Here is a 23,774-nt window from a genome sequence, read left to right as displayed (position 1 = left end):
CTCTGAGTGGTTTGGGAAAGGAAACAAACGGGCAGGCTTTCCAACCAACAGGCTTTCTTTACCTGCCTGTATTTCTGAGAAGTATGAAAAACTGTTCTTTGTGCTATTGCTGCTCACTATACTGCTCACCTGTTCATTACAACAATGGTCATTAATAAAGAACAAAAGCTCAGAAGCAGATCACCTTGTAAGTCTTGTTCATACTCCTCCATCAGGCTCCTTCACTCTCCAAACACAGACTTTAAAATTTCTTCAATATCAAAAACGTACAGAAAACTATAAGTTACTGAGGGGAAAGCCAGCACCCATCTGCATAGGAAATGCCTTCTTAACACCTCTCTTGAAACACCCCAGGCATGCTTAGAAGGCTCCTGGTAATCCTTAGGAAAACTGATGGAGTTTGGAGGCACTGTCACACAGCTGGCTGCTCTTGAAAAGTTGGACTCTGAACAACAACGGTTGGAGAAATGCCTATCACATATCTCCTGCTTTTTAACCCCTCTCACAGTGCTGTAGCCTTGTGCGAAATCTAAGGCAGGTAGCAAACGTGGAAAATTAGCAGCCTCCCAATATCCATCAGTGCTAACAGCCAGAGGACCACAGTCACCCACTTGTTCAGCACAGAAGCTGGGTTGGGGGTTGTCATCTGTCCTTTTCTTGACAGAGTTTTAACCCAGAAAGGTTTCTGTATGACAGCAAAATCAAATCCTAAAATGCTGTCATTACTAGGACTGTAATGTTAGAGAGAAAACAAAAGTTCCCTAAATCAGTTGACCTTTTTTTCCCCCTCCCCTGCTGCTAGAATATCTGAACTGCTCCTCTCTCAATTAAGAAACTGGTCTTTCATGTCAACTCAAATTCCCATGCAATGGACTGGAATTTGGTTTCATCTCCTGCTCGTTTGTCTCCCACTTCGTGATGGAACCGATGCTGAGGGATGAGAACTGCTCCACGCACTGTAAAACAAAACTCATCTAGAGTGAGTTTTCCCCCTCTGCTCAGAAACACAATCAGAAAGTTGATTTTTATATGACCACTGCTTAAAAATCCACAGCTAACTCTATTCAGTCTTGAACTGGCTTCAAACATCTCCCTTTCCTTAGCTTCATTCCTACCAAGTGTCTGCTACAGGTAAGAAAATACAACTTGAGATCTGAAATGGCAGAGACTGAAGGAAATCTCTTGCAATTACTCTTAAATGACCTGGATTTCAGAGTACACTGCTATTTTATCTCCTGGTAGATGGGGTCACAAACTGCTGTTCCTGTCTTCTGCTGCTCTAAGGGCCCAGAGGAAGACTGCAGAATGTCAGGGATGCAGGCATTAGAAATGACAAAGATGTTTGTCTAATGCAGGCATACTCCATCCTCTGCCTATCTTTGGGTCCTGGAGGGTTTTGGGGGGTTTTTTTGGTGTAATTTCCTGGTTTTGTGTTGTCATTAATACCACTTTGGGGGGTGAGAAGAGAGAAAATATTCACCTCAGGCACACTGCCTTAGGATGCTGCAACAAAAGACTGAATAAAACACCTCTAGGCAGAAGGATCCTGCTGTGTGCTGGAGGCATAATGCATCTCCAAGTCAGCTAAATAGTGCAATAGAGAAGTGGAGAAGAACTGCAGAAATTGCTTTGAAAACAAAAATTACCAAAAAAGAAAAAAAAAAAAAAAGAAAGAAAGAAAACTGTTTTCCTACAGCCATCATCAGGTTTGCTTGTCAGATCAGATGTCTTTTTTGTTTGTGTTTGTTCTCCATTCAAATGCAAAGGAAATGCTTGAAGAAAATTGCTAGTTTTGGTACTTACACCCTTCACACACACAGCTGGAGTGAAATTTCTGCTGTGGTGGGGCAACAGCATCAACAAAATAGTCTAAACTTAATGGCAGACATACTGGAAGAGCTACTGAAACATCTCATGCAAAACATTGCCTGATTCCATCCTCTCCAATAAATCAATAAATTTTATGCTTCTACAGTTTTTAAGTACCTTTTTTTTTTTTTTTTTTTTTACTCAAAGCTTAAAGGGAAATGGTTCCTTTTGGGGTAAAGATTATGATCATAGAATGGTTTGGGTTGGAATGGACCTCCAAAGGTCATCTAGTGCAAAGCCCCTGCAGTGAGTAGGGAAGGACTGAAAGGAGATTAATAAAGGTAGATGGAGTCATGAAAAACCTTCTCCTTCAAAGCTGATGCTTCAGAAAGATGGGGACAGTTTGTAGCAGGGCCTGTTTTAAATTAAGAGAGAGGAGATTTAGACTAGATAGAAGGAAGGCATTTTTATGAGGTTGATGAGACACTGGCACAGGTTACCCAAAGAGGTGGTTGCTGTCCCATCCCTGAAAACATTCCAGCTCAGGTTGTTTGGGGCTCTGAGCAACCTGATCTAGGTGAAGATATGCTGCTGACTGCAGGTGGCTGGGTTAGATGACCTTTAGAGATCCCTTCCAACCCAAAAACTCTCTCTGACTCTCCTCACTTTGGCAAGGAAAGAAGCTCCACAGAAGGCAAATCCTTTTGTAGTCACCAGCAGACACTTCTCTTGCTTTAGCTTCCCATCTGACAACAGCACACACCCTGCCTCAGCTTTGTAAGAGGTAAGAGCTGCACTTGTTTACCCTTGTGATATTTAGCACTCTCCTGAACACAGCTGCTACTGCAGTTACCAAATACTTTCAACACTTAAGCCTTCTAAATCAGACGATTATGCAGAAAGTTTCCCCAACCAGAAAGAAACCAGGCTCCAAATTCAACACTCAACTCAATCACACCCAAAAAGTTTCATTGCAAACTCAAAAAGGCTTGCTCATGGATTGTGGCAATTCATATCCATAAGGTGAAAGTTTCCATCAGGCACCACCACCTCCCTTTTATTTATTTATTGCAAACAGAACAGTGATGGTTCCCAGTACAAAAAGCTTGCTCAGATATAAGACTATAAGGACACAGGTGAATAGAGAGACAAATGAGAGAACACAAGGACACACCACATCATCTCTGTCCCTCTGACAGGTATCCTGACAGGATGAGAGAAAATGGCCTCAAGCTGTGCCAGGGGAGGTTTAGATTGGATATGAGGTAGGATTTCTTCCCCAACAGGGTTTTCAAGCCCTGGAAAAGGCTGCCCAGGAAGTGGTGGAGTCATCAGCCCTGGAGGGATTTAAGACATTTGTAGATGTGGTGCTGAGGGACATTGCTTAGTGGTGGACTTGGCAGTGCTGTGTTAACAGCTGGACTTGACCTTAAAGGTCTTTTCCAGCCTAAAGAATTCCATGACTCTATTGAGGACTCTCTTTTCCATGAAACAAGCCTTGCACCTGTAAAGCTAGAAGGAAATAAAACCCTCTGACTTTTGCTTTGCTACTAAAGTGCTGCTCTGGCCATCTGACCTGTTAAAGGGCAAATCATATGTCTGGGGTTTTACCCCCACAAAAATTTAATTGCTTTATCTCTCTTATCTGATCAGCTGTGTCTCAGTACCTTTGCTTATCAGCTACCTGCCCTGCCCTACTTGCTGCTTCTCCCCAAGTCACCTGCCAAAGCAACTACTTGTGTGGCCATGGCCACAGTTAGAGAGGAGCAAAAGCACCTGGAAAGGAAAGGGGAGGGGAAGGGGAACCTTTTGCTTTCCTTTCTCCTCCCTGCAGAGCACAGTAAGTAATTTGCCTTTCAAGACAAACAATGCTACTGCCTACAAATACCCAAGGCAGCCTTCAGAAATGACCAAGCAAGTTATTCCAGGAGAAGGAATCTGTCTCCATTGCTCCAGCTAGCTCCAGAGCTTCCTAAAGTGTTTTGAGTTGCATCAATTTCCTGTTAAAGTCCTTCATACTAATGGATATGCTCTGAATTGTATCATCAATTTCTGTCAATGTACAGATATTTTAAGCCACCCATCATTACATTTTTACTTAAAAGCTATTACCTTCCTTCTCCCTTTCATGCACACATGCTCTTTCTTTCTCTCAGCACAACACAGGGAAAGATTCATGGTTTTATACACACTAACATCAGCTGCAAACAAGAGGTGTGAAAGGAAATTGGCTATGCAAGTCAACTCATTCACAAATTAACTGCCTGTTCATTTGCAGGAGCATGATGCTTTGCCACACCAGAAAGCACTTCCCAAACATGAAGCAGCTAGGGGAGCATCAGTGATTTCTCTAGCAGCTGAGAAACAACTGGAGCAGGTAGATGAAAAGACACCTTTGTTTCTCTGAGAAGTCATTTCAGGATAGATCTCTTCTCCTTGCTGTTCTCAGTCTCCAAACACGAGGCAGATATCTACAGCACCACCAACGTTATGATATTAATAATAACTAAGTTACAGGACCACTGTGAGTATTGATTATTTGTGAGGAGTTCTTATGTGCTAGACAGCCTTGCTGTGCTAGGTAGGAAAGCAGAGGTGCAGAGGCTGTGCCCTCTTACCCCAGAGCACACAGCTCTGCAGGATGGACACTCTGGAACATGAGCTGCCTGTGTTTCTCATGCACTCCTGCTCAAGTCCCCTGACATGACTGAGCATCCTCCTCCCTTCTCATTCTCTGTGCTGTCCTGCTTCCAAGCACCACACACAGGGATGCAGCAGGGTTACACAGCACAGGGACTTCTGCAAGAGGAGCCACTCTTGTGGACCTTTAGACTCTGCAGGGATATAAACAGCAGTGTCCAAAAACCTAGCTAGAGTTCTCTGCTGCTCCTTCCATTTATCCTAACACAGGAAAACAAGAGTAGTAAAATCTTGGTCTCAGCTGGACAGTACAAACACTCTGAAATGCCCCTGTATTCACACTAAGAGAGACTTCAGCCCAGTTATTTCCCTTGTAAACTTTATCACATTACTCAACTTCAATCAAGATAGAGTATCATTTCCCTTCTGAAACTTTTCAACCCTAAATAAACATTCCCCCCTTCACCATCAAACATTCTCATGCAAATTCACTACTAAGGTTTCACAGCATGTTTAAAAGAGAAATGGTTGCAGCCTATCAAGTAAAGCATTTTGCTTAAATCACACGTTTTTTCTTCATAAAATGACAGAATGTAGTTTGCCTTCTCAATGTCCCAGGGTCTGCACTGAGGCCAGCAGAGAATCACAGAATAGTTTGGGTTTGAAGGGACCTTAAAGAATACCTAGTTCCAAGCCCCCTGCCATGGGCAGGGACATCTTCCACTAGCCCAGGCTGCTCAATGTCTCATCCAACCTGGCCTTGAACACCTCCAGGGAGGGGGCTTCAAGACTTCCCTGGGCAACCTGTTCCAGTGTCTCATCACCCTCAGCGTAAAAAATTTCTTCCTAACATCGAGTCCACGTTTGCCCTCCGTCAAAGCGGCAAAGATGTGCATCCTGCAACCTGCCCCCACAGAACCCCCCTTAATTTGTCCAGGAGCAGAGAGCACAGCCTTATTGGCTGAGGGCTGCCAACAGCAGAGAGGTGCCCATTACACACCAGGAAGGGCCAGTGAAGGAATTGGTGCACACAGGTATGGCACAGGGGATCTCTGTGCTAGGCAGAGCTCCGCTCTCCCGACAGCCGCTCTTGTCACTCGGCGGCACAGAGCACAGCACGACAGTGGCCTTCATTGCAGTTCCTAACTCTAAGTGGAAATAACACATCATTAGTGCACATCCTGCACTTCCCCAGGCATTTCAGATTTGGCTAAGTATCATCCATGACTGCTTTAGGAAGCATCAAAACCCTGCTGAAGCAGAAAAGTAAGAAATATCTGGAGCTTAAAGCGTTCTTTTTGTGTCGATCTCCATCCACGGGTTAGGTTACATCATAAGCCCTTAAAGATCTGAAGAGTTGGGTTAATTGCATTTACTTGTCATGTCCTCTTACTTGATGAATCCTTACTAAGGCTATGAGTGTAGCAACAGTTACAACAACAACAGGAGATGCCCAGAAGACCAAATTGATGTAAAAAGGCAAACAACAAACAATAAGGTTTAATTTCTCAGGGCTCCTAAAAGGAAAAACACCATACAACTGAAATTATAAAAACCAGATGAAAGTGCAGCTCAGAGCCATCTCTCCTTTCATCCTGGCATTTGAAGTTTTCAGACTCTATAATAAATGATATAATCTTCCACTTTATGACATGACAATTAGACAGCCTATAATGAGAGGCTGGGTGATAGCTGAAACTCAGAGCATGCAGGGAGAGATTTCAGTCAGGCCAAAGGCTCACAAGGCAGCATCTGACCTTTCCATTAGCTGAGAGGAATTAAAAAGCAGAGCAGATTATTTGAGAGATTCTTGGATTTTCCTTAGAAAATTTTCCTGCAGTGGCTCTTGATCTCCCATTTTGAAGTGTTCTAGAAGAGGACAGCCTGGTTCTCCAACACAGCTTAGTGCTGCGTGGTTACACTTGTGATAAAGGACAAAAACTTCTCTCTACAACCATGTGCATGGTTGTACAACCATGTCTCTCTACAACAATGTGCAATCCTAGCACCTTCTTTACACATACAATGGGCACCTTCTGCACCCCAGCACACTGTTCATTGCCACTGCCTTCTCAGGGCTTCTACTACAACACAAGAAGCAGCTTCTCAGTTGGAGGCTGAGAGGCAAGAGTCCCCACCTAAGTTAAACAGAAAGAGGAGTTTAAAACATTCAAAATTCCAGCTCAGAAAGAGAGAGCTGCCAGTGGCCAACATTTCTAAGGGCAGAATTACAGCATGTGGGAATTATAGATCTGCAGACAAACCAGCAATTTGTGAGGAATTCAAGTCACCAGAAGCGACAAATTAGGACCACAATGCTAACAAAATTAGACACAGTCTCCTTTTAACCTCATCTCTATTTTTAAGGGTGCTCCTTTTTCTTTTTCTTTTTAAGGTTTTATATTTGTTTTGTTGTTAAAGTTTCCATGAAATCGGGTTGAGAGAAACTGTTTAGGAATGATGTTTCCCCCCATAATTTACTCTCATTACCTTAGGATGTGTGAAATGATGCCCATGCCTGTACAGGGAAGTTTCTCTCAGCTATTTAACAGATTGACTGAGTCACTCAGCAAGATAAAACTTAAGTAGCAACAGGAAAATTCTTGACAGGAGGTTGTCAGGTGTAGGATTTTCTTTTTTTTGGGGGGGGGGGGGGGCGGGGAGGGGGCAGGATTCCCTTTCATTCTTAAGTCTTCTTTCCAGCTGAGGACACAGCTAAAGTCAAAAGGCAGCTCTTCCTCATCTACATGTCAATAGACTGAACCCTGGAAAATCAAAACAAGAACCAAGCCAATTTCCACCACCACTCCCCTCCACTCAGTAACAATAAAAAAATCACACAACAGCATCTTTAAAACCAAGCCTGTTCATCTTGATAATTACTCTAGCAGTCCATCTGAGCATGGCCTCTCAGCCCCCTTCTCCAAAGGAGAAACCAAAACCTGAAGGAGAAGGAGGAAACAACTCATCTGCTGAACACAATGTTCGGAAATGTGAGGTGAACATTCCTCACCCAAGCAAGATGAATGTTCCCACACAAGCACAAAGAAAGGCTTCATATTTCATATATTTTCTATTGTTTGAGCCCGCTTGTCCAGAATTAACTACATTTAGCAATCATCAATGGGAGATGTTTAGCAGCTAAAAAAGATTAATGTTTTTAAGGACTGCAAGAGCAGAAGCAAGAAGGTTGGCTGCACCCTGGTTCAGTTCCACCAAGGTTCTCTTGTTCTGACACAGAGAGCCACCCTTCCATGGGTGCAGTTACCTCTGTTAAGATGTGCAATATCCACTGCCCACAGGAAAAAAACCCATGGAAACTACCCACAATGAGGGGGCTGCAGCAACAAACCCCCAAAGAAACCAAATGCTGCTTAGTCTGAGCAGGGCTTTTAGACAGCTCCACTGCACAGTGTTGTCTGATTTGCAATGACAGAAAGAGAGTGGATACAAAGTCTGTGAGGAACTAAAGGATTCTGGATTGCAGCAAGCAAATGCTTTGAGCTGTGAAACATTTAAATGAGATGGCTTCGTGAGACAAGGAAACATCCCATAGGTAGTGATGGAGGCAGGGGGTTCAATTTGCCACACTGAAAGAAAGGTCTTGGTTTGACTCCAAGGTGTTCACCAGACAGTGAAAAGCAATGGTGGAAGAACTTGTGTAGACCTGGCAAGTCTCCCAGCCTGATGGCCATTTCATACTCATGTGCTGCAGCACTTCCCTCCTGCTCAGCACAGTGCAGCTGCTGAGGCAGGTGTGGCTGGCACATCAGGTCCTGCACGGGGCAAAGGCAGCAGCCCTCTGCCCCAGAGAAAGCATAATGCCCAGAAAAAAACAAATAGAGGCAAGAGAGGCTTTGCTGACCTACAATGGGTTTCAAAGAGAAGTCTGCAGTGTTGCACAAGTGACTCAGCATCTTTGCACAGTTATTACTCAGCACCAGTTGGGGGTGATTTGGGTTGCTGCCTTTCTTTATGTATTTAGCAGAAATCTCATAACACTGCCCTTTCTAGCTTTCATTACATGCTCTGAAAGCACTCTTCAAGTAGACCCTGAAAAAATATAAAGCAGGGTGTTTATGGACAAAGGCAAGCTTCAGCAGACCAGCAAAGGAATTAAGTGTCCTTAAAACTATGAAGCAAGATAGAAGGAACAGGGAACACTCATCAGCAGAGGCTGCTGGCACATGAGGTCATCTCAGCAGCCAGCAATGGCAGGTGCAAATGATGAAATCTGTGTGCAGATTCTAGAGGGACAGCTTTGGAACAGAGGAGCTCTTCTCCACTGGGGCTGGTGCTGCTGTTTTATTTGGTTGCACACAAATGAGAGCCTTGGGGGAGGGACAGAAGGAAGGAAAAAGGAAGAGTGAGGACCCTTCTAAGCACCCATGCTGAACTTAAAGGGCACATGCAGCTGCAGGCTCAGCAGCCAGGGTACTGAGCAGTGGTCCATGGCAAAATTACAGGGGATCAAAGAGCTGACATGGCATGATCCTTCAGCAGACAAAAAAATGCCTTGCTTGGCCCTCAGCTAACCACATGCTGCATAGCAATTTTGACTGGAAAGATGCTATCCCAGATTTAAAGGGAAACAAATCTGTTAGAAGAAATACATCACTGAGCAGGAGAGGCCAGAATCAGCATATGACCACCCCAGCACACACAGACTGATGCTTTGTCCATAACACATGCAGGTGCTGCACACCTTCAGCTTACCACCAACCAAGGCTGTTAGAACCTTGCTTTATAGAAGCTGCCCAAAAACTCTCCTCTAACCATACCTTGTAACCTACAAGTACCCAAAGTGTGCTCTCACTTCCCTCTAGCCCTGAAATCTTACAGAAGCTCTCTGAGACTGTTTCTTTAAAGGAACAAACAATTCAGTTTCAATTGCATTTTAGGTTCAAAGAGGGAAAAACAAAACCAAAATGCACCAGAGGCCAGGATCAGGTTCTCCAGACTAAGCCCAAGAATATCACTAAAGAAAAATTGTTCTTGTTGAGATATTTAGGTGTGGGGTTTTTTTAAAACCTGCTTTAAAATTGCCATGACTACCTACCAGAGTCAAAAATCACACTTTTAAGATTATATGTATTAATATCTGAAGTGTGCAATTATAAAGGAGCAGATATATTATACAAACATCATACTCAGAAACCTGGGGTTTGAAGTAGAAACTTTCTGCATGACTGTCTTTAGTCCCCCAATACTAACAGAGGCAACAGGAATCCACATGTTGGAGTGGGAGCTGCAAACAGTGATCTTCTATATTCTGTCAATGGCATTAAGACAGAAAGGAAAAAAGGCAAACCATCCTCCTGCAGAACAAAAGAAACCCTGAAAACAGTGGGGAAACTGTGCTGCTACAGTTTTCTTCTTACCAGCTTCCTTCACTAAAGGCAAACTTAAAGCAAGCAACAAGTTTTATATATTTGTTTGAATACACCCAAAAAAGTGCTGGCAAGTACTGGGTTTGCCAGCCCAAAGCATGGTTGGTGACATTTACTAGTAACTTAAGCAGTGATTTAAATCTACTAACTAGTGATATCTGCACCATGACGGATCCTGCCTGCTGTTTTCTGCCACTCTCTGCAGAGAGCAGAGGCTGAAAGCCTACAACTCTCTAGACAAACCAAACTCTCCCACTCCTGCTTTTGTTCTGTGCACACAAGCCTCTTGCTACACATAGCAACAGTGTAGGCAACCTCTCCCGCTCAGGATTTGAAGCAGGACATACTTCAGTTGCACAAGCCTTGGAGTGAATGAAACCAAATGTCTTCAGGTTACAAAGTCTAGTAATTCCTAAATGGTGATGAACATTGCTCCTATTCCTACAGAAAACCTGAAGGGATGGTATAATAGAGCTTGACTAAATGTTTAAATCATGATGTTAAATCCTGATTCTCATCATATTGCACGTGCTTACAGCTAGAAACCTCCAGCCAGCCACTCACATCACTTGTGTTTTTCATTCCAACCTCATCTCCACTGCTAATTTATTCTTGTTAAGTGGCTCTCAGCAATGCAAGTGATTTAAATGGACACTTGTGAGGCAAATGTAAGCTTGCAATGATGTAGAGTTTGACATTTATACCATTCTATATTTCTGAACACAATATGACTACAGAAGCATTACTAATTTTGAGTCACTTCCAGATGAGAAAAAGAAGTTTAACAAGAACAATGAAATGTGAAGTAAAAGTGATTTACCTCTCTCTTCTTCAGTTACTGTTGCAATCCCTCTTGATCCATAATCCAAAAACCTGTTAATTTTCGTAGCTTTGGAAAAACCTAGAAGTACACCCACTGCACCTTGAGCAGCTGCCAAAACTGTGCCTTGATATCAGATGCATCTTAGCACACCTTTAAGCACAGAAGTAATTTTAACCCTACTTGGAGAAGTGGTTTAGATTCTAAGAGCTTTACTGAAGCATGACATGAGAGGCAAAGAATCTCTGGAAAGGGCACTAATCAGCCACTGAAACATGTTCTCACTAGATGCAGTTCTCCCTGCATCACATCTGTAACTTCTGAGACATCCTGAGTCAGAGAGATGTCCCTCTGCTCCAGTGCCTACAACCCTGGCAACATCAGGGTATGACCCAAAACTCCTTTTCAGTAGTGAAAGTCCTACCCAATTCCATGGGTGTTAAAGCACCAAGAAAATGCTGCACTAGATTCCAAAACTGGTCACACAGAACTGGTCACACATCTAAGCTTAGAAAAGAACTGGAAGCAATATCCATTTATGCCAAGCTGGAATTTGCCAACCTGTAAGAGGTACAAATTACCACAACCTAAAAATACATGTTTTATGAAGGAAACAGCAAATGACCCTAAATTTTAGCAGTTCTACCAAGAGCCTGCTGTAATGAAATAGGCAAGCAGAGGAAACTCATTAATTTTATTGCCTTTTCAGCACTTCTGCACAGTTCACAGTACACCACGGAGCCAGCGAGCACACAGCAGCTAGGGAAGAATTGCAAAGTGCTGGTGAGCACCCAGCACCTGCATCCTATAAAAGTAGATTAAATTAACATAGAGGTAAATGAAATAAACCATGTTTATTCCCTCAACAGCTAATAAATGCTGCTGGGGAGAAGCAGCAAGGAAAGGGCAGAAGATACACTCTTTGTGTTGGAGTTCTAGTGGGTGAGGGGCTAACCTTTGGCCAGAATTAGCACCCAACAGCCTCACCTTCTGACCAGGGACTCAAGGTTTTGCATTAGGGATTGTGTAATTGCTTATGCAGTCTGTACACAAGGACAGATGAACAAACCCACCAGGATTCCTCTAATTTACAGAGAGAAAACAATAATGATAAAGAAAATGAAAATGATAAAGAAAATGATAAAGAAAATGATAAAGAAAATGATAAAGAAAATGATAAAGAAAATGATAAAGAAAATGATAAAGAAAATGATAAAGAAAATGATAAAGAAAATGATAAAGAAAATGATAAAGAAAATGATAAAGAAAATGATAAAGAAAATGATAAAGAAAATGATAAAGAAAATGATAAAGAAAATGATAAAGAAAATGATAAAGAAAATGATAAAGAAAATGATAAAGAAAATGATAAAGAAAATGATAAAGAAAATGATAAAGAAAATGATAAAGAAAATGATAAAGAAAATGATAAAGAAAATGATAAAGAAAATGATAAAGAAAATGATAAAGAAAATGATAAAGAAAATGATAAAGAAAATGATAAAGAAAATGATAAAGAAAATGATAAAGAAAATGATAAAGAAAATGATAAAGAAAATGATAAAGAAAATGATAAAGAAAATGATAAAGAAAATGATAAAGAAAATTATAAAGAAAATGATAAAGAAAATGATAAAGAAAATGATGATAATAATAAAATAATCTCCCTTGCCTTAATACTAATTGGAAATAAAACTCACACACACACTTTTTAGTGTCCCAAACATCACAGCTTAACTGATTATCAGAAGCTCAGCAATTTCAGCACATTTATGTTGCAGTCAAAAAAAAAAACCAAAACTCCAACTCAATGACTAAAACCCACCACCTCAGTATTTCTCAAATCTTGTTACAGGAAAGTCATGATGGAGAAATCAGTGTTTGCTCTCCCCCAAGCACTATTACTCTGCTAGCTTGTTTGGTACTTCAGAGTTACAAATTCCTCCAAGATTGCAAAGTAAATAAGAAGTCTCCTTTCCTAACACATCACTTTCTGTCTTTCCCCTTCCCTTCCCTGTCAGAGAAGGAACTAACAGAACACAGATGGAGCTGATCAGGAACTGTCAGTTTTAATCAGAGCTCTGTAGCTGTCAGTCACTGCTGGCCCTTGGGTATTTTTGTTTCCTGAATATATAGAAGATTGTTATCCTGAAAGTTACTCAGCATTTCTGGCTGCTAGATGGCAATAACAAGACTATTATAAATGCTTTAACATTAGTGTAGCAGCAGCAGGATTTCAGTTCTAACAGCTTAACACACACATGCCATGACCACTCCTGATGAGCCACATTGCTGCATTAGAAATGTTTCCCTTACTGCATAGTTTGTTTCCTGACTTACACAGTCAGCATTTATTAATAGTGTTGCAACTCCATATTAATTATTATTTAGCACTGACAGGATGTCTAGAACTGTACAAAATCTGTACCTTGTGCCTAGGCAGCCCTGATTGTGTCCCATAACCAATATTTCCCACACCAACCTGCTCAGTTACTAAAACCTGGGCAGCAACACAACTTGGCCAGCTGAGGTCACATCATGTACTTGAATTTGTGCTGCTTGGGACAGCCAAGCCACTGTGGGTCTAGCTGGGAGAAAGGTTACCATGCACAAGCCTGTTGGGGAAACTACTCAACACTAAAGCCCAAGTTAAAATGAGAATCCAGGGCTTATGAACATTCCTTGGACACTAGCAAGACATTCTTTACTATGAGGGTGGTGGAACAGGTTGCCCAGGGAGGTGCTGGAGTCCCCATCCTTGGAGATATTCAAGGTAAGGCATGATGGGGCTCTGAGCAGCCTGTTGGGGATTCACAGGTTGCATGGTGTAGGAAGAGAGCCTCAAAGGTCATCTTGTCCAACCAACCTGCACTAACCTCCAACTAGATCAGGCTGCCCAGGGCCACAGGTATGTCCCTGCTTACTGCAGGGCAAGTGGACTAGATGATCTTTAGAGGTCCTTTCCAACCCAATGCATTCTATGATTCCACCTTATAAGGGGAAAAAACCCAAACATACGACACACACACAAAAAAAAAATCCAAACCCAAACAAACAAAAAAACCCCAAAAACACTCCAAAAAACCCAACACCAACCACAACCCAAGAAAACCCAAATAAACAAAAAAACCCCACACAAACAAACAAACAAAACATCAACTCCTGTCACAGTCTCACATATTCAAATGAAAAACTGCACTTCCCACACTGCACACCTGCTAGAAGAATGTGCTAAAGCAACTATATATGCCAGCAGAAATGCAAGATGTCCAAGGTCATTGCTACCACCCAGGCACAAATCATGAAATAGAGAGGTGACAGCCAGAAAGATGTGAAAACTGCCAACCAACAACAGGGCAAGACCCACTCTCCCCTCTCAGATCTGTGCTGCTCTGGTGGCATCCTCTCCCAAAGGATCACTTCTCTGCAATGAGAATATGCAGGGTGCAGATCACAGGACAGCCACATGAATCAAAGTTAACCTTGAGCTAGGTTTAATTCAAGCCCTGCAGGCTCCACACAGAGAGAAGTCCTGTCAACTCTGTCAGTTCACCCACTTGTGTTGTTTTCTCTGCTGCCAAGAGCACAGGGCTCACGTTCTAAGACAAGAATGACATGTTTCTAGTACAAAGAAAGAGAATGGGAAGTCCTGAAACAAATAATTAACTGTGTTCTGTTATTTACAGAATTATTGGCAGAAGCCTGAACGAGGAGCAAAATAGATTACTGCACTTTTGGTTCAATGCAGCCTTAAAATAAAAATAAATAAATAAATAGAAAAACACCAACCAACAAACCACCATCATCACATGCCAAGGTCTGAAAGGATTTTCATTCCAGCAGGAGGTTCTCTCATTCTGCCAGCCAACTTCCAAGCTGCTACTGCAGCTATTCTCCAAATAAATCCCAATCTTTTCCCTCTGCTGTTCTGCTCAGCCCCTGCAGTTGCTGGCCACCAGCAGAAACATAGGAGAAAGTTCTTGAAAAGCTTGTTAGGTGATAATATTGTTCACCAGCAACACAACCTTGGTATGTTCACCTGGATGAAGCCTGAATTTAGGTGTGGCAAAGCACAAAGATGAGTTTTTCTTCTGGATTTCTCTTCCTTTTCTTCAGCTAAAATTGCTCCATGGTTTCAGCTGTGGTAGAAGATCAACAGCTCTGGAGAAGGATGATTGATATTTATCCCCCTCAAAAACAGAAGTATAGAACAGGTGAGAGCAACTACGTTGCTCTCATGTCATGCTTCATTGCTGTCTAGAAGGATCAGCCTGACAGCACTCAATGGCTTACTCTGGCAGTTCATATTTTGAGAGATAACATAGAGATACCATAGTGGTTCCCAGCCATGTCTTGTGTGGAAGCCATCATGAAACACACACAGCAACATTAAGATTGAAAAGAGACCACCAGAGGGGTCCTGAATCTTCAAAAGCCTTCCAAAGGAAACCTTCAGCCACTGCTGACTGGCATCATATCCGCAGAAATGACCTCAAGGGTGAAAGATTCTGCATCCTTTCAGTCACACAGGAGCCCTTACATTCTCTCCTCCCTGATTGTTTAGACTGTTGTAAAACCAGAAGGATGGAAATGAGTGTTCCCTCCCTTTCACTTCCTTTCCCTGCAACCCTACAGAAATAGCTGGGTTACATAAGACAGAAACACCCACAAAATAACAATAAAAACAGATGTATCATAATAAAAAAAAAGGGGGGGGGGGGGAATGTGTATGAGATGCCCACTGTGCATGTCAGTTCTAACTGAAGTACTCATCTAAGCTACGAATAGCATGGTGACCATTTTAATAGTAGCAAACTCAAAGGAATCACAGAATCACAGGATTAACCAGGTTGGAAAACAGCTTTGAGATCATCAAGTCCAACCTATCACCCAACACCATCTAATCAACTAAACCATGGCACTAAGTTCCTCATCCAGTCTTATTTGAAACACTTCCAGGGATGGAAAAAGGAGGGTCTAGTAATTAGGACCTCAGAACTATGGACTTGTGCTTGTTTTTTGACTGATCTTTTTAAATCTTTGGACTTGGTGGGTTTTGGTTTGGTTTTTTTTTTTTGCCTGTGCCTGTTTCAGATTTGCTTCTTGGCTTTCAGAGTGGTTAACCAAAAATGCAATTTTCCAGAAAGGTCCATCCATGCCAAATTCTGTAACCAAACTTCTCTGCAAACCACCAGGATTTGTTCACTTCACTTTTACCTCTCTGGGCTCTGAGCCCATTTTGCTCAACTCCCATCAAAGTTCCATGGCTCCATAAGTATTTCACAAGTCCTTTGTAGAACTCATTTTGAACACACATTATTTCTTTCTAGAACACTCATCACCCTACATTCATAGTGACAGTTTCCAGAAAACTCTCTCTACCAGCAGATGGACTTCATCCTCTATCATCCATTTCCTGCTTTCTCCTGGGATGTTCATCATGCTTGGTAGATGTTGTCTGCAAACATTTGCTGAAAGCTACCATTGCCTTCCCTCTAATCCCTCCCCACTCTTTGGCTAGGCTGCTCCCAAACAAGTCCTATGTGCTGATCTCCTAGGGCCCCTTACAGTAACCAACATTTTCTCTTATCTCCTTCAGACTCTCCCACCCATAGTTGGCAGATCTCTGATATGTCTCAATAAAAATAAGGGTTGTAAGCACCACCTGGTTCAGTAGAAGCTGCACAATGATGTCCTGGTCTAGAAGGTACATAAAGCAATGATGGTGCAAACAAGCTACCCAGAAAGAGTTCTCATCTCTTAATGTCTTCATTTCTATCTGTAAAACAAAATTATGGTTTCCCATTGGATCTCCTGAATAAATACCACAAACCTTTCTTAATGGTTACAAGGAGCCTCAAAGCTTTAAAAACTTGGATTCAGGTGGCACATTAGAATACCTTTCAACAAGAAGATCCTTGAAGCCCAAACAAGAGCTATGGGATTTCATACTGGGGGAAAAGTCACCAGCTTTTAACCACAGCTGTTGAACTTAGCTGCCCACCACATGACCTAATCAGCAGCTTGTTTGCTTCTGATGTACAGTGTACCAGAGGGAATAAAGAATAAATAGGAACAACTCAAAACAAGATGACTGATGGAATCTACCCCTATTACAGCTTGGTATGGTATTAAACAAGTCCTAAAGGAATTACTAGAGAATTCCCACCCTTCTGACCAGATATTGACTGCCTTAGAGATCAAGGGACTAGTAAGATCATCATATTATTCTTAAGAACACACTCAATATTTATGAGGATCTTAACTCCATGTAATAAAGGCCACATTCACTGACTGGGATGGCTTGGATGCTCTGGGGATAAAATTAATCAACATGCATGAAAGAGGATCTCGGAGTCAAACAGGAAAATCTGCACATGATAACACAGATAGTAACTATGTGGCAAACCTACATCACAAGGAAGAAAAATACTATGATTAAACATAGTAAGTCTTCACTTGAAATGTAAAATCCTCTAGAACACATCCCACCAATTGGCCTAAAGAGCAGCTGACTATGCAATAAAGCCATCACTCAAGGAAAACACAACTTTGGAGAGCTAGGTGCTGCTACACAGCCCCCACCCACCATGCTGCAGAGTGCTTTCTAACACCTGCTTTGGAAGTGAATGAGGTTCAGTGCTTCTAGCTTCTGCTCCCAGTGAAGTACTCCTTGAATTGTGTGCCAGCAACAGGCACCTATTGTCCAAGCAGAACACTGTCATCCTCTTGGCACTTCTCACAAGCATGAGCTGGTGACACTGCTGGCTCAGGTAGGTTCTGCCAATATTATCTTCTAATATTTTTCCAACATTACTCTCCTTCCACTGCTAAGCCCTAGAGACAAAAACAGTAAGAGCTTGCACTGCCACTTAATGGTTTCCTTTTTGAAACTAACTACTGAACAGTCTTGTTACAAAGGGGATGAGGGCCTCTCTTTACCCCACTGCACACATGGGATCTCAGACAGCATGAAGATCATTCACCAGGAAGCATGCCGTGAGGTACTGAGTTACTATCACAAATGTGAGCTCCCAAGTGAAAATAAGCAGTTTGGGTTTTGAACCCCTTGACTATCTTTGCACTTGAGAGTTAGTGTTGAACCTTTCCTAACCCTTCAGTTGCAGCCTGCACTACCCAGTTTTAAACTTGACTTTCAGCTTTCAGTAATCATTTGCATGTGCGTATCTTCAAAGAATGATATTTGATTTGCAACTATGTGTTGTAATGAGAGGCTAATTAACACAAATATAGTTATTAGCAAGTTACAGACATTTACAGGGCAAAACCAGCAGACCAAAGCCTTTGGCATACTGCATCACAGGGATGGAGAACCTCAAGGATGAGCTAGCACCAGCCAGGACTCTGCCACTAACTACGTTACCACTGGCACATTGCCGACAGCTCTGTTTCCCCTCCTGGAGTGGGATAGTAAGACTCATTTACTTTGCTGGGTAGCTCTCCATCTTAATTAAATCATTACCTTTAAATTAAAGGCACTACAGAAATGCCAGGAAGCAGTGTCTGAATTAGAGGGTAATGGTGACACTCTAATGAAGCAAGACTATTTCCATCGTCAACAGCCACGCATAGTAAGAGGTCATTCCTGGCAGAATTGTGAAACCACATTCCAGGCTTCTGAAGGTAAGATGACTTCCCTCAAAACTTCATTAAGGAAGAAGGTAAGTCCCAGTATCACCAGATGGCTGAAATGCTGTAGTTTCACAGGTAATCTGCTATGGTTACTGCTTGTTTTCCCTTTTCCCAACTCTTTGTTTTCCTAATAGCAGCAAAACACACAGCTCTTGAAAGAATGCTTCTTCCACAGGCAACTGTTTTCAGTATGATCAAAGACCTATTAAGAAAATTGCAGAGGATCATTTCCCTGCAAGTCAGTAATGTTCAGCACAGAGTTTTCAATCTTTTCTTTAGCAGAGCCACAGGAGAGGCACTCCCACTTTTTGTCTGGGACAGCTCCTCCCAAACAAAATGATATTTAACTTTCCCCATACACCCTGGAAATTTCCAGCTCTGTGTAAACTTAATGACATTATTGACACATCCACTACTAATGTGCAGGCTTCTTATTTTTAAAGTGTTAGGGAAAAAAAACTATTTTTAAACTGTAAGAAGCAGACCAGTCCTCAGTGGAGGCCCAGTTTCATCATGTGTTGCCAAAATAGCTGCAACTTCATGTCAGGTGTGAAGCTGTGCAAATCCTGTATCTCCAAAACTTCACTCACGTCGTTTCCTGGAATGTCCCAGCTACCAATAGGCACATCCCATCCTAAATTCATTTAGTCCATGCTGGCAAGTCATTAAACCAAAACTAGGAAAACAGGCAGCTACTTCCTTGTTTGTTGCACCTGAAAAAGAAAATCACCCTAGGACAACTCATTAAGCACAGCCTTTGTATCCTGAGTGTAAACACCAAGAAACACCACATTTGCTGTCCACTTTTTAGCAATGCATAAGAATTTACTTTTAGGAGCAAGATGTGCTGTAGGAGAGGCCAGCCTGGTTCTTTCTATTACATAAGATCCCCTTGCATTGGCTGGATGCATTGGCTTCTGCATGATTATGTTGGAAAGCAGTGGAAGATACCCAGGGAATTACTTTTTTTTTTTTTTTTCCTAGTGGCTAAATATACACTGGCATATACTGATTATATATATATATACACACACTAAATATAATCTTGCCTTTTTATATGCTTCCATTTGTGATCAGGAAGACCAAAATGATTGCAAGCAAGTTTTCAAGTCAGATAAAAGCTGTACTTGTAGTATCGTGCCCACACAACAGGATTCTCTGCTTGCCTCTCTCTGTCTGTCAGCTGCCTACTAATCACTCTTGAGTTCACTGACCTGCTTCTGACTAAATTTGACAGCAGGAAGAAGTCCCAAAGCTCCCCACACTTTCATTAACAAACTAAATAAATAAATAAATGGTTGGGTAGACTCTTAGAAGACAAAAAGAGAAAGGTTAATGACAAAGGTCAAGTCTTATTTGACGTCAGAGAGCCCAACAGGAGGGATCACCCTAAAGACACAAATCCTCAGGAGTCAGTTTCTATTGGTATTGCTGCTCTTCTAACACTTGTTTCAAACGCAGCTGGAACCAGGAATTAATTCCAGTTCTCACAACAGTTCACTGGCCTTAGGTAAATCATAACTTCTGATGCTACTTCCCCTGTCATAATGTGGCTAGTGTAAAACTCCCTTATTACGTTGCTGCAACAATTCATATTTGAAATGCACTTTGAAGGTCTGAAGAGCTGTATTCACTAATTATTACCTGTCTTGAGACATGAGCTGAATATTCAAAGTGCTTGCTTGATTCATATGCAAAAGTGCATGTCACATAAACATGTGGTATGCACTAAGACACAAAATATAAAAGCAAAGAGGGCTTTTAGACAAGACATCATAATAAATCAGTTCTGAGCTCAAAACACATCATTTTTATTGCCATGGCTCTTCTCTTTCACTGGATTTTAATTCTGCCTTGTTATGGATTAGCATTTTATAAAACATCAGTCTGAAAACTAAATACTAACAGACAGAGGACAAAACGATCATGCAGAACTTGATTCTGCCCCCAAAGGAAAGTCTGATGTCCGAGATCTTAAACTTGTGATATCAAACTGAATGTTAACAGATAAGTTCCACAGGGCAGTTATTGAGCATAAAACCAGAGAATATCCTAAAAATACTGGCAATCACAGCATTAGGACTGGCAATTCTGTATCATAGGAGGGCATTTTCATCCTCTCTTTGGTCAGGTACTTTTCAGCCTTCCCAGAAATAGAGATATTTCTTGCTTCCTTTGCCAGAGCATCCCATACATTCTGTCCTTGCAGGCATAAAAATCAGATGACAAAGGTCTGGCTGAAAGTACTACAGCAAATGCAGGAACAAAATAGTGATTTAAAAAAGAGAAAGAAAAAAAAAAAGTGTGCATGGGGTGGGGGGAGTAATAGCTCCCTGAAAAGGAAACTTTCTGTGCATTAAAGGAAAATGGTGATTTTATTAGAGAGAGTCCTATTTGAGGGTGAGGGAGCAAGTTACAATTTCCTTCCATAATAACAGATCAACCATGTATCCTCAAGCTTCTTCCTGCAGCACACTGACTACCAACCAAGTACTCAATACTTTCCAATACTGGCCTTTACATTTCCTGAAGGAGTAAACCCTGTCTGAAAATAATAATAAAGAAGCCACGAAAGCATCAGCTAAATTTTAGCTCTAATCTTCCCCATCTTCCTACCTCAGACAAGACAAAGCAAACCTGCCCAGTTTATTCTGACAACAGTGACGAGATTTATGTCCCTTGCACTCTATTACTGCCCTACAAACATACATTATTTTAATGCAGTATAAACAAATACCTGATTTGCTTAACATCACATTGAGCTCAGTGATTAAAACATGTATATGCATAGAGCAAGATTCATACATGCACAAACCCCTTTATAAGCTCCAGAGATAAAATTATCAGCATTGCCAAACACCGAATATGCATTATATTATAATTACATAAGACAGTTGAATACTAACAAGCCTACTTCATTTCTAATTAGAAAAAGTTCAGTAATCATCTTCCTCCCTGCTGTTATTGCCTGACAAGAATAAATGAGGAGTCCCCTCTAGGGACTGCACAGTAAACATCCTAAAACACGTTTATTTCGGGGCAGAGCTTCGTAGTAGTAGTGACTGAGGCAGCTAGAGGCTTTCACCCGGTACAGCTGGTAAAACACACCCGTCAGGGAGTGCACGATTTTAAAAGCTTTACTTCCAGAAGCCAGACGCTTGGCAAAGTGCAATGCAGCTGCCTGGCTGCTCCTCTGCGCATCGCCCCACCGCCAGCCAGCACAACCTAGCAGGCAGCTTGCTGTCACCTATTTGTGAGTTCTGCAGGGAAGGGACCCTCTTTGGCAAAGGACGGAAGGACAGCCTGGCTTTTCGGCTTGGGGAGACTCCGCAGGGGCAACGCAAAGGTGATTTGCTTCATTGTGATGGCAGTGCTCCGTTTCCCTCAATTCACAGAATGACAGAATTCTGTGAAATGGAAAAAAGATCAGCGAGTCCAACCAAAAACCTAACACCACAGTAGCCATTAAACCACGTCCTGAAGTGCCATGTCCGCACGTTTTTGGAACACTTCCAGGGACGGTGACTCTAGTTCACAGCAGCACCTACACCTGTCACCTACACTGGGCTGTTCAGCTCGATAAGGCTTCTCCCATCAGCCCACAAACCCCGACAGAGTAACCCCCAGCATCAATCCCCTCTAACAGACACGACCACACATTTACTCCACCATCAAAGCCGTGACAAACAAAGGACATCTTTGACTTGCAATCAAAATAGGACAAACAGAACAATACCCGAGGGTCCTCACAATGGACCACACCACATCCCTTTTTCCACCTCTCATAACTCCAACCCGGGCACGGTTTCCCCCGTTGCCCCCCGCCGCCGCCGTCCCGGAGGCGGGAGGCAGCAGGGAGAACCGTGCCCGGGGCAAAGATTTGATCCCAAGTCCTCACCTGCCACCGTATACCGGTCCAGGTAGTTGAGCACGTTGCCCACGCTGAGGATACCAGCGGCTGCCACCCGGGCGCGGCCGAGACCCGGCGCTTTAGGGCGAGCACCCGGTCGCTCCGAATGTTTGCCGGTTGCAGGCGGGTTCATTCTGCCCGACAAGGTTTGCACCTCTCCTTCCGTTCCCCGTCCGCAGCAACCCCGTTCACCGTCCTCCTCTTCTTCTTCGTCACCGGCACGGAGCCGTCCGCCACAACCCGGGCTACTGCCGGAGGAGCCGTCGCTTTCCAGGCACATCATGGACTAGCGGGGAGGCAACCCTGGTGTGCAAAGAACCGGGTGCGGAGTGACCGCCGGTAAGAGCGTTCAGCGCCGCATCCCGTTCCAGCCACTGCCTGCGGGACCCACCGCCGCCGCCGCCACCGCCTCCTCTGACAGCTGCCCCGGGCGGGGCGGGACCGAGCGCAGGATCCGCCTTCCCCTACACCCTCCGTGCGCGCCCCCGTGCGCGCATCCAGCAGACGCGCGCACCCCCGCGCGAGCCCCGCCCCAACGGCCGCCGCGCGTGCCCTGTCGTAGGCGGGGGTGTCCTCTGCCTGCCTCAGGCTGCCCCTGCTGAAAGGGAGGGCGCTGGGGCCAGAGTGCTTTCGGTTGTGAAAGGTCTTTAGGACCCTCGAGTCCAACCGTGAGCTAACTCTATCAAGCATGGTGCTGAACCATGGCCCTCAGAGAATCACGGAGTGCATTGGCTTGGACGAGACCCTTAAGGGTCGTCCTGTCTGACCACCAGAGAGTCAGATTTATTTAGGTTGCAAAAGACCTCTTAAGAGCACTGAGTCCAACCATCAACACAACACCACCATGCCCAGTGCCACGTCCACGCTTTTCTGAACACTTCCAGGGAGAGTGACTCCACCACCTGCCTGGGCAGCCTGTTCCCATGCCTGACCACTCTTTCCATAAAGTCAGATTTCCGACTATCCCTTCTAAACCTCCCCTGGCACAATTTCAGGCTATTTCCTCTCATTCTATCACTTGATACTAAAGAGAAGAAACCGACCCCCACATCATCCTTTCAGGGAGCTGTAGGGGGCAATGAGGTCTCCGCTCAGCCTCTTCTCCTCCAGACTCAACAAACTCAGTTCTCTCAGCCCCTCCTTGTAAAACTTCTCTGGACCCTTCACCAACTTTGTTGCCCTTCCTTGGACATGCTCCAGCAGCTCAATGTCTTTCCTGTATCGACATCTGACATTCCAGTTCCTAAAGGCAGCCTACAAGAAAGCCGAGGAAGGACTTTTTACAAAGACTTGTAGTGAGAGGATGAGAAGAAATGGATTGAAGCCTGAGGAAGGGAGATTCAAACTGGAAATTAGAAATAAATTCTAATTATTAGAAGAATTTTCTTCTAATATCCAACTTAAACTTCCCATGGTGCAATTTGCAGGACTGTGCCTGCACAGTGCAACTGGGGAATCACCTTCCTGTGTCAGTCTTTTATTATTTGACAGCTCAGAACACAGTGATTGGCAGAATTGTGTAGTTAGCTGTGGAAAAAAAAGAAAAAAACAC

At 43.1% G+C, this 23,774-nt stretch overlaps 1 protein-coding gene across 1 annotated transcript in view; it reads right to left on the bottom strand.

The window, feature by feature from the left end:
* The window catches only part of SPNS2 (SPNS lysolipid transporter 2, sphingosine-1-phosphate), a 131,388-nt gene extending 108,883 nt beyond the window's left edge, over positions 1 to 22,505 (bottom strand). The window contains exon 1 of the mRNA XM_054394298.1: positions 22,211 to 22,505. Coding sequence (XP_054250273.1) covers positions 22,211 to 22,505 — 295 coding nt within the window. The remainder of the gene's footprint in view (positions 1 to 22,210) is intronic.
* Positions 22,506 to 23,774: the final 1,269 nt, after the last annotated feature.

This window comes from Indicator indicator, chromosome 30 (assembly GCF_027791375.1).
Source record: "Indicator indicator isolate 239-I01 chromosome 30, UM_Iind_1.1, whole genome shotgun sequence".
In the NCBI taxonomy this organism is placed as follows: Eukaryota; Metazoa; Chordata; class Aves; order Piciformes; family Indicatoridae; genus Indicator; species Indicator indicator.
This window is presented reverse-complemented; position numbering and strand designations above follow the sequence as displayed.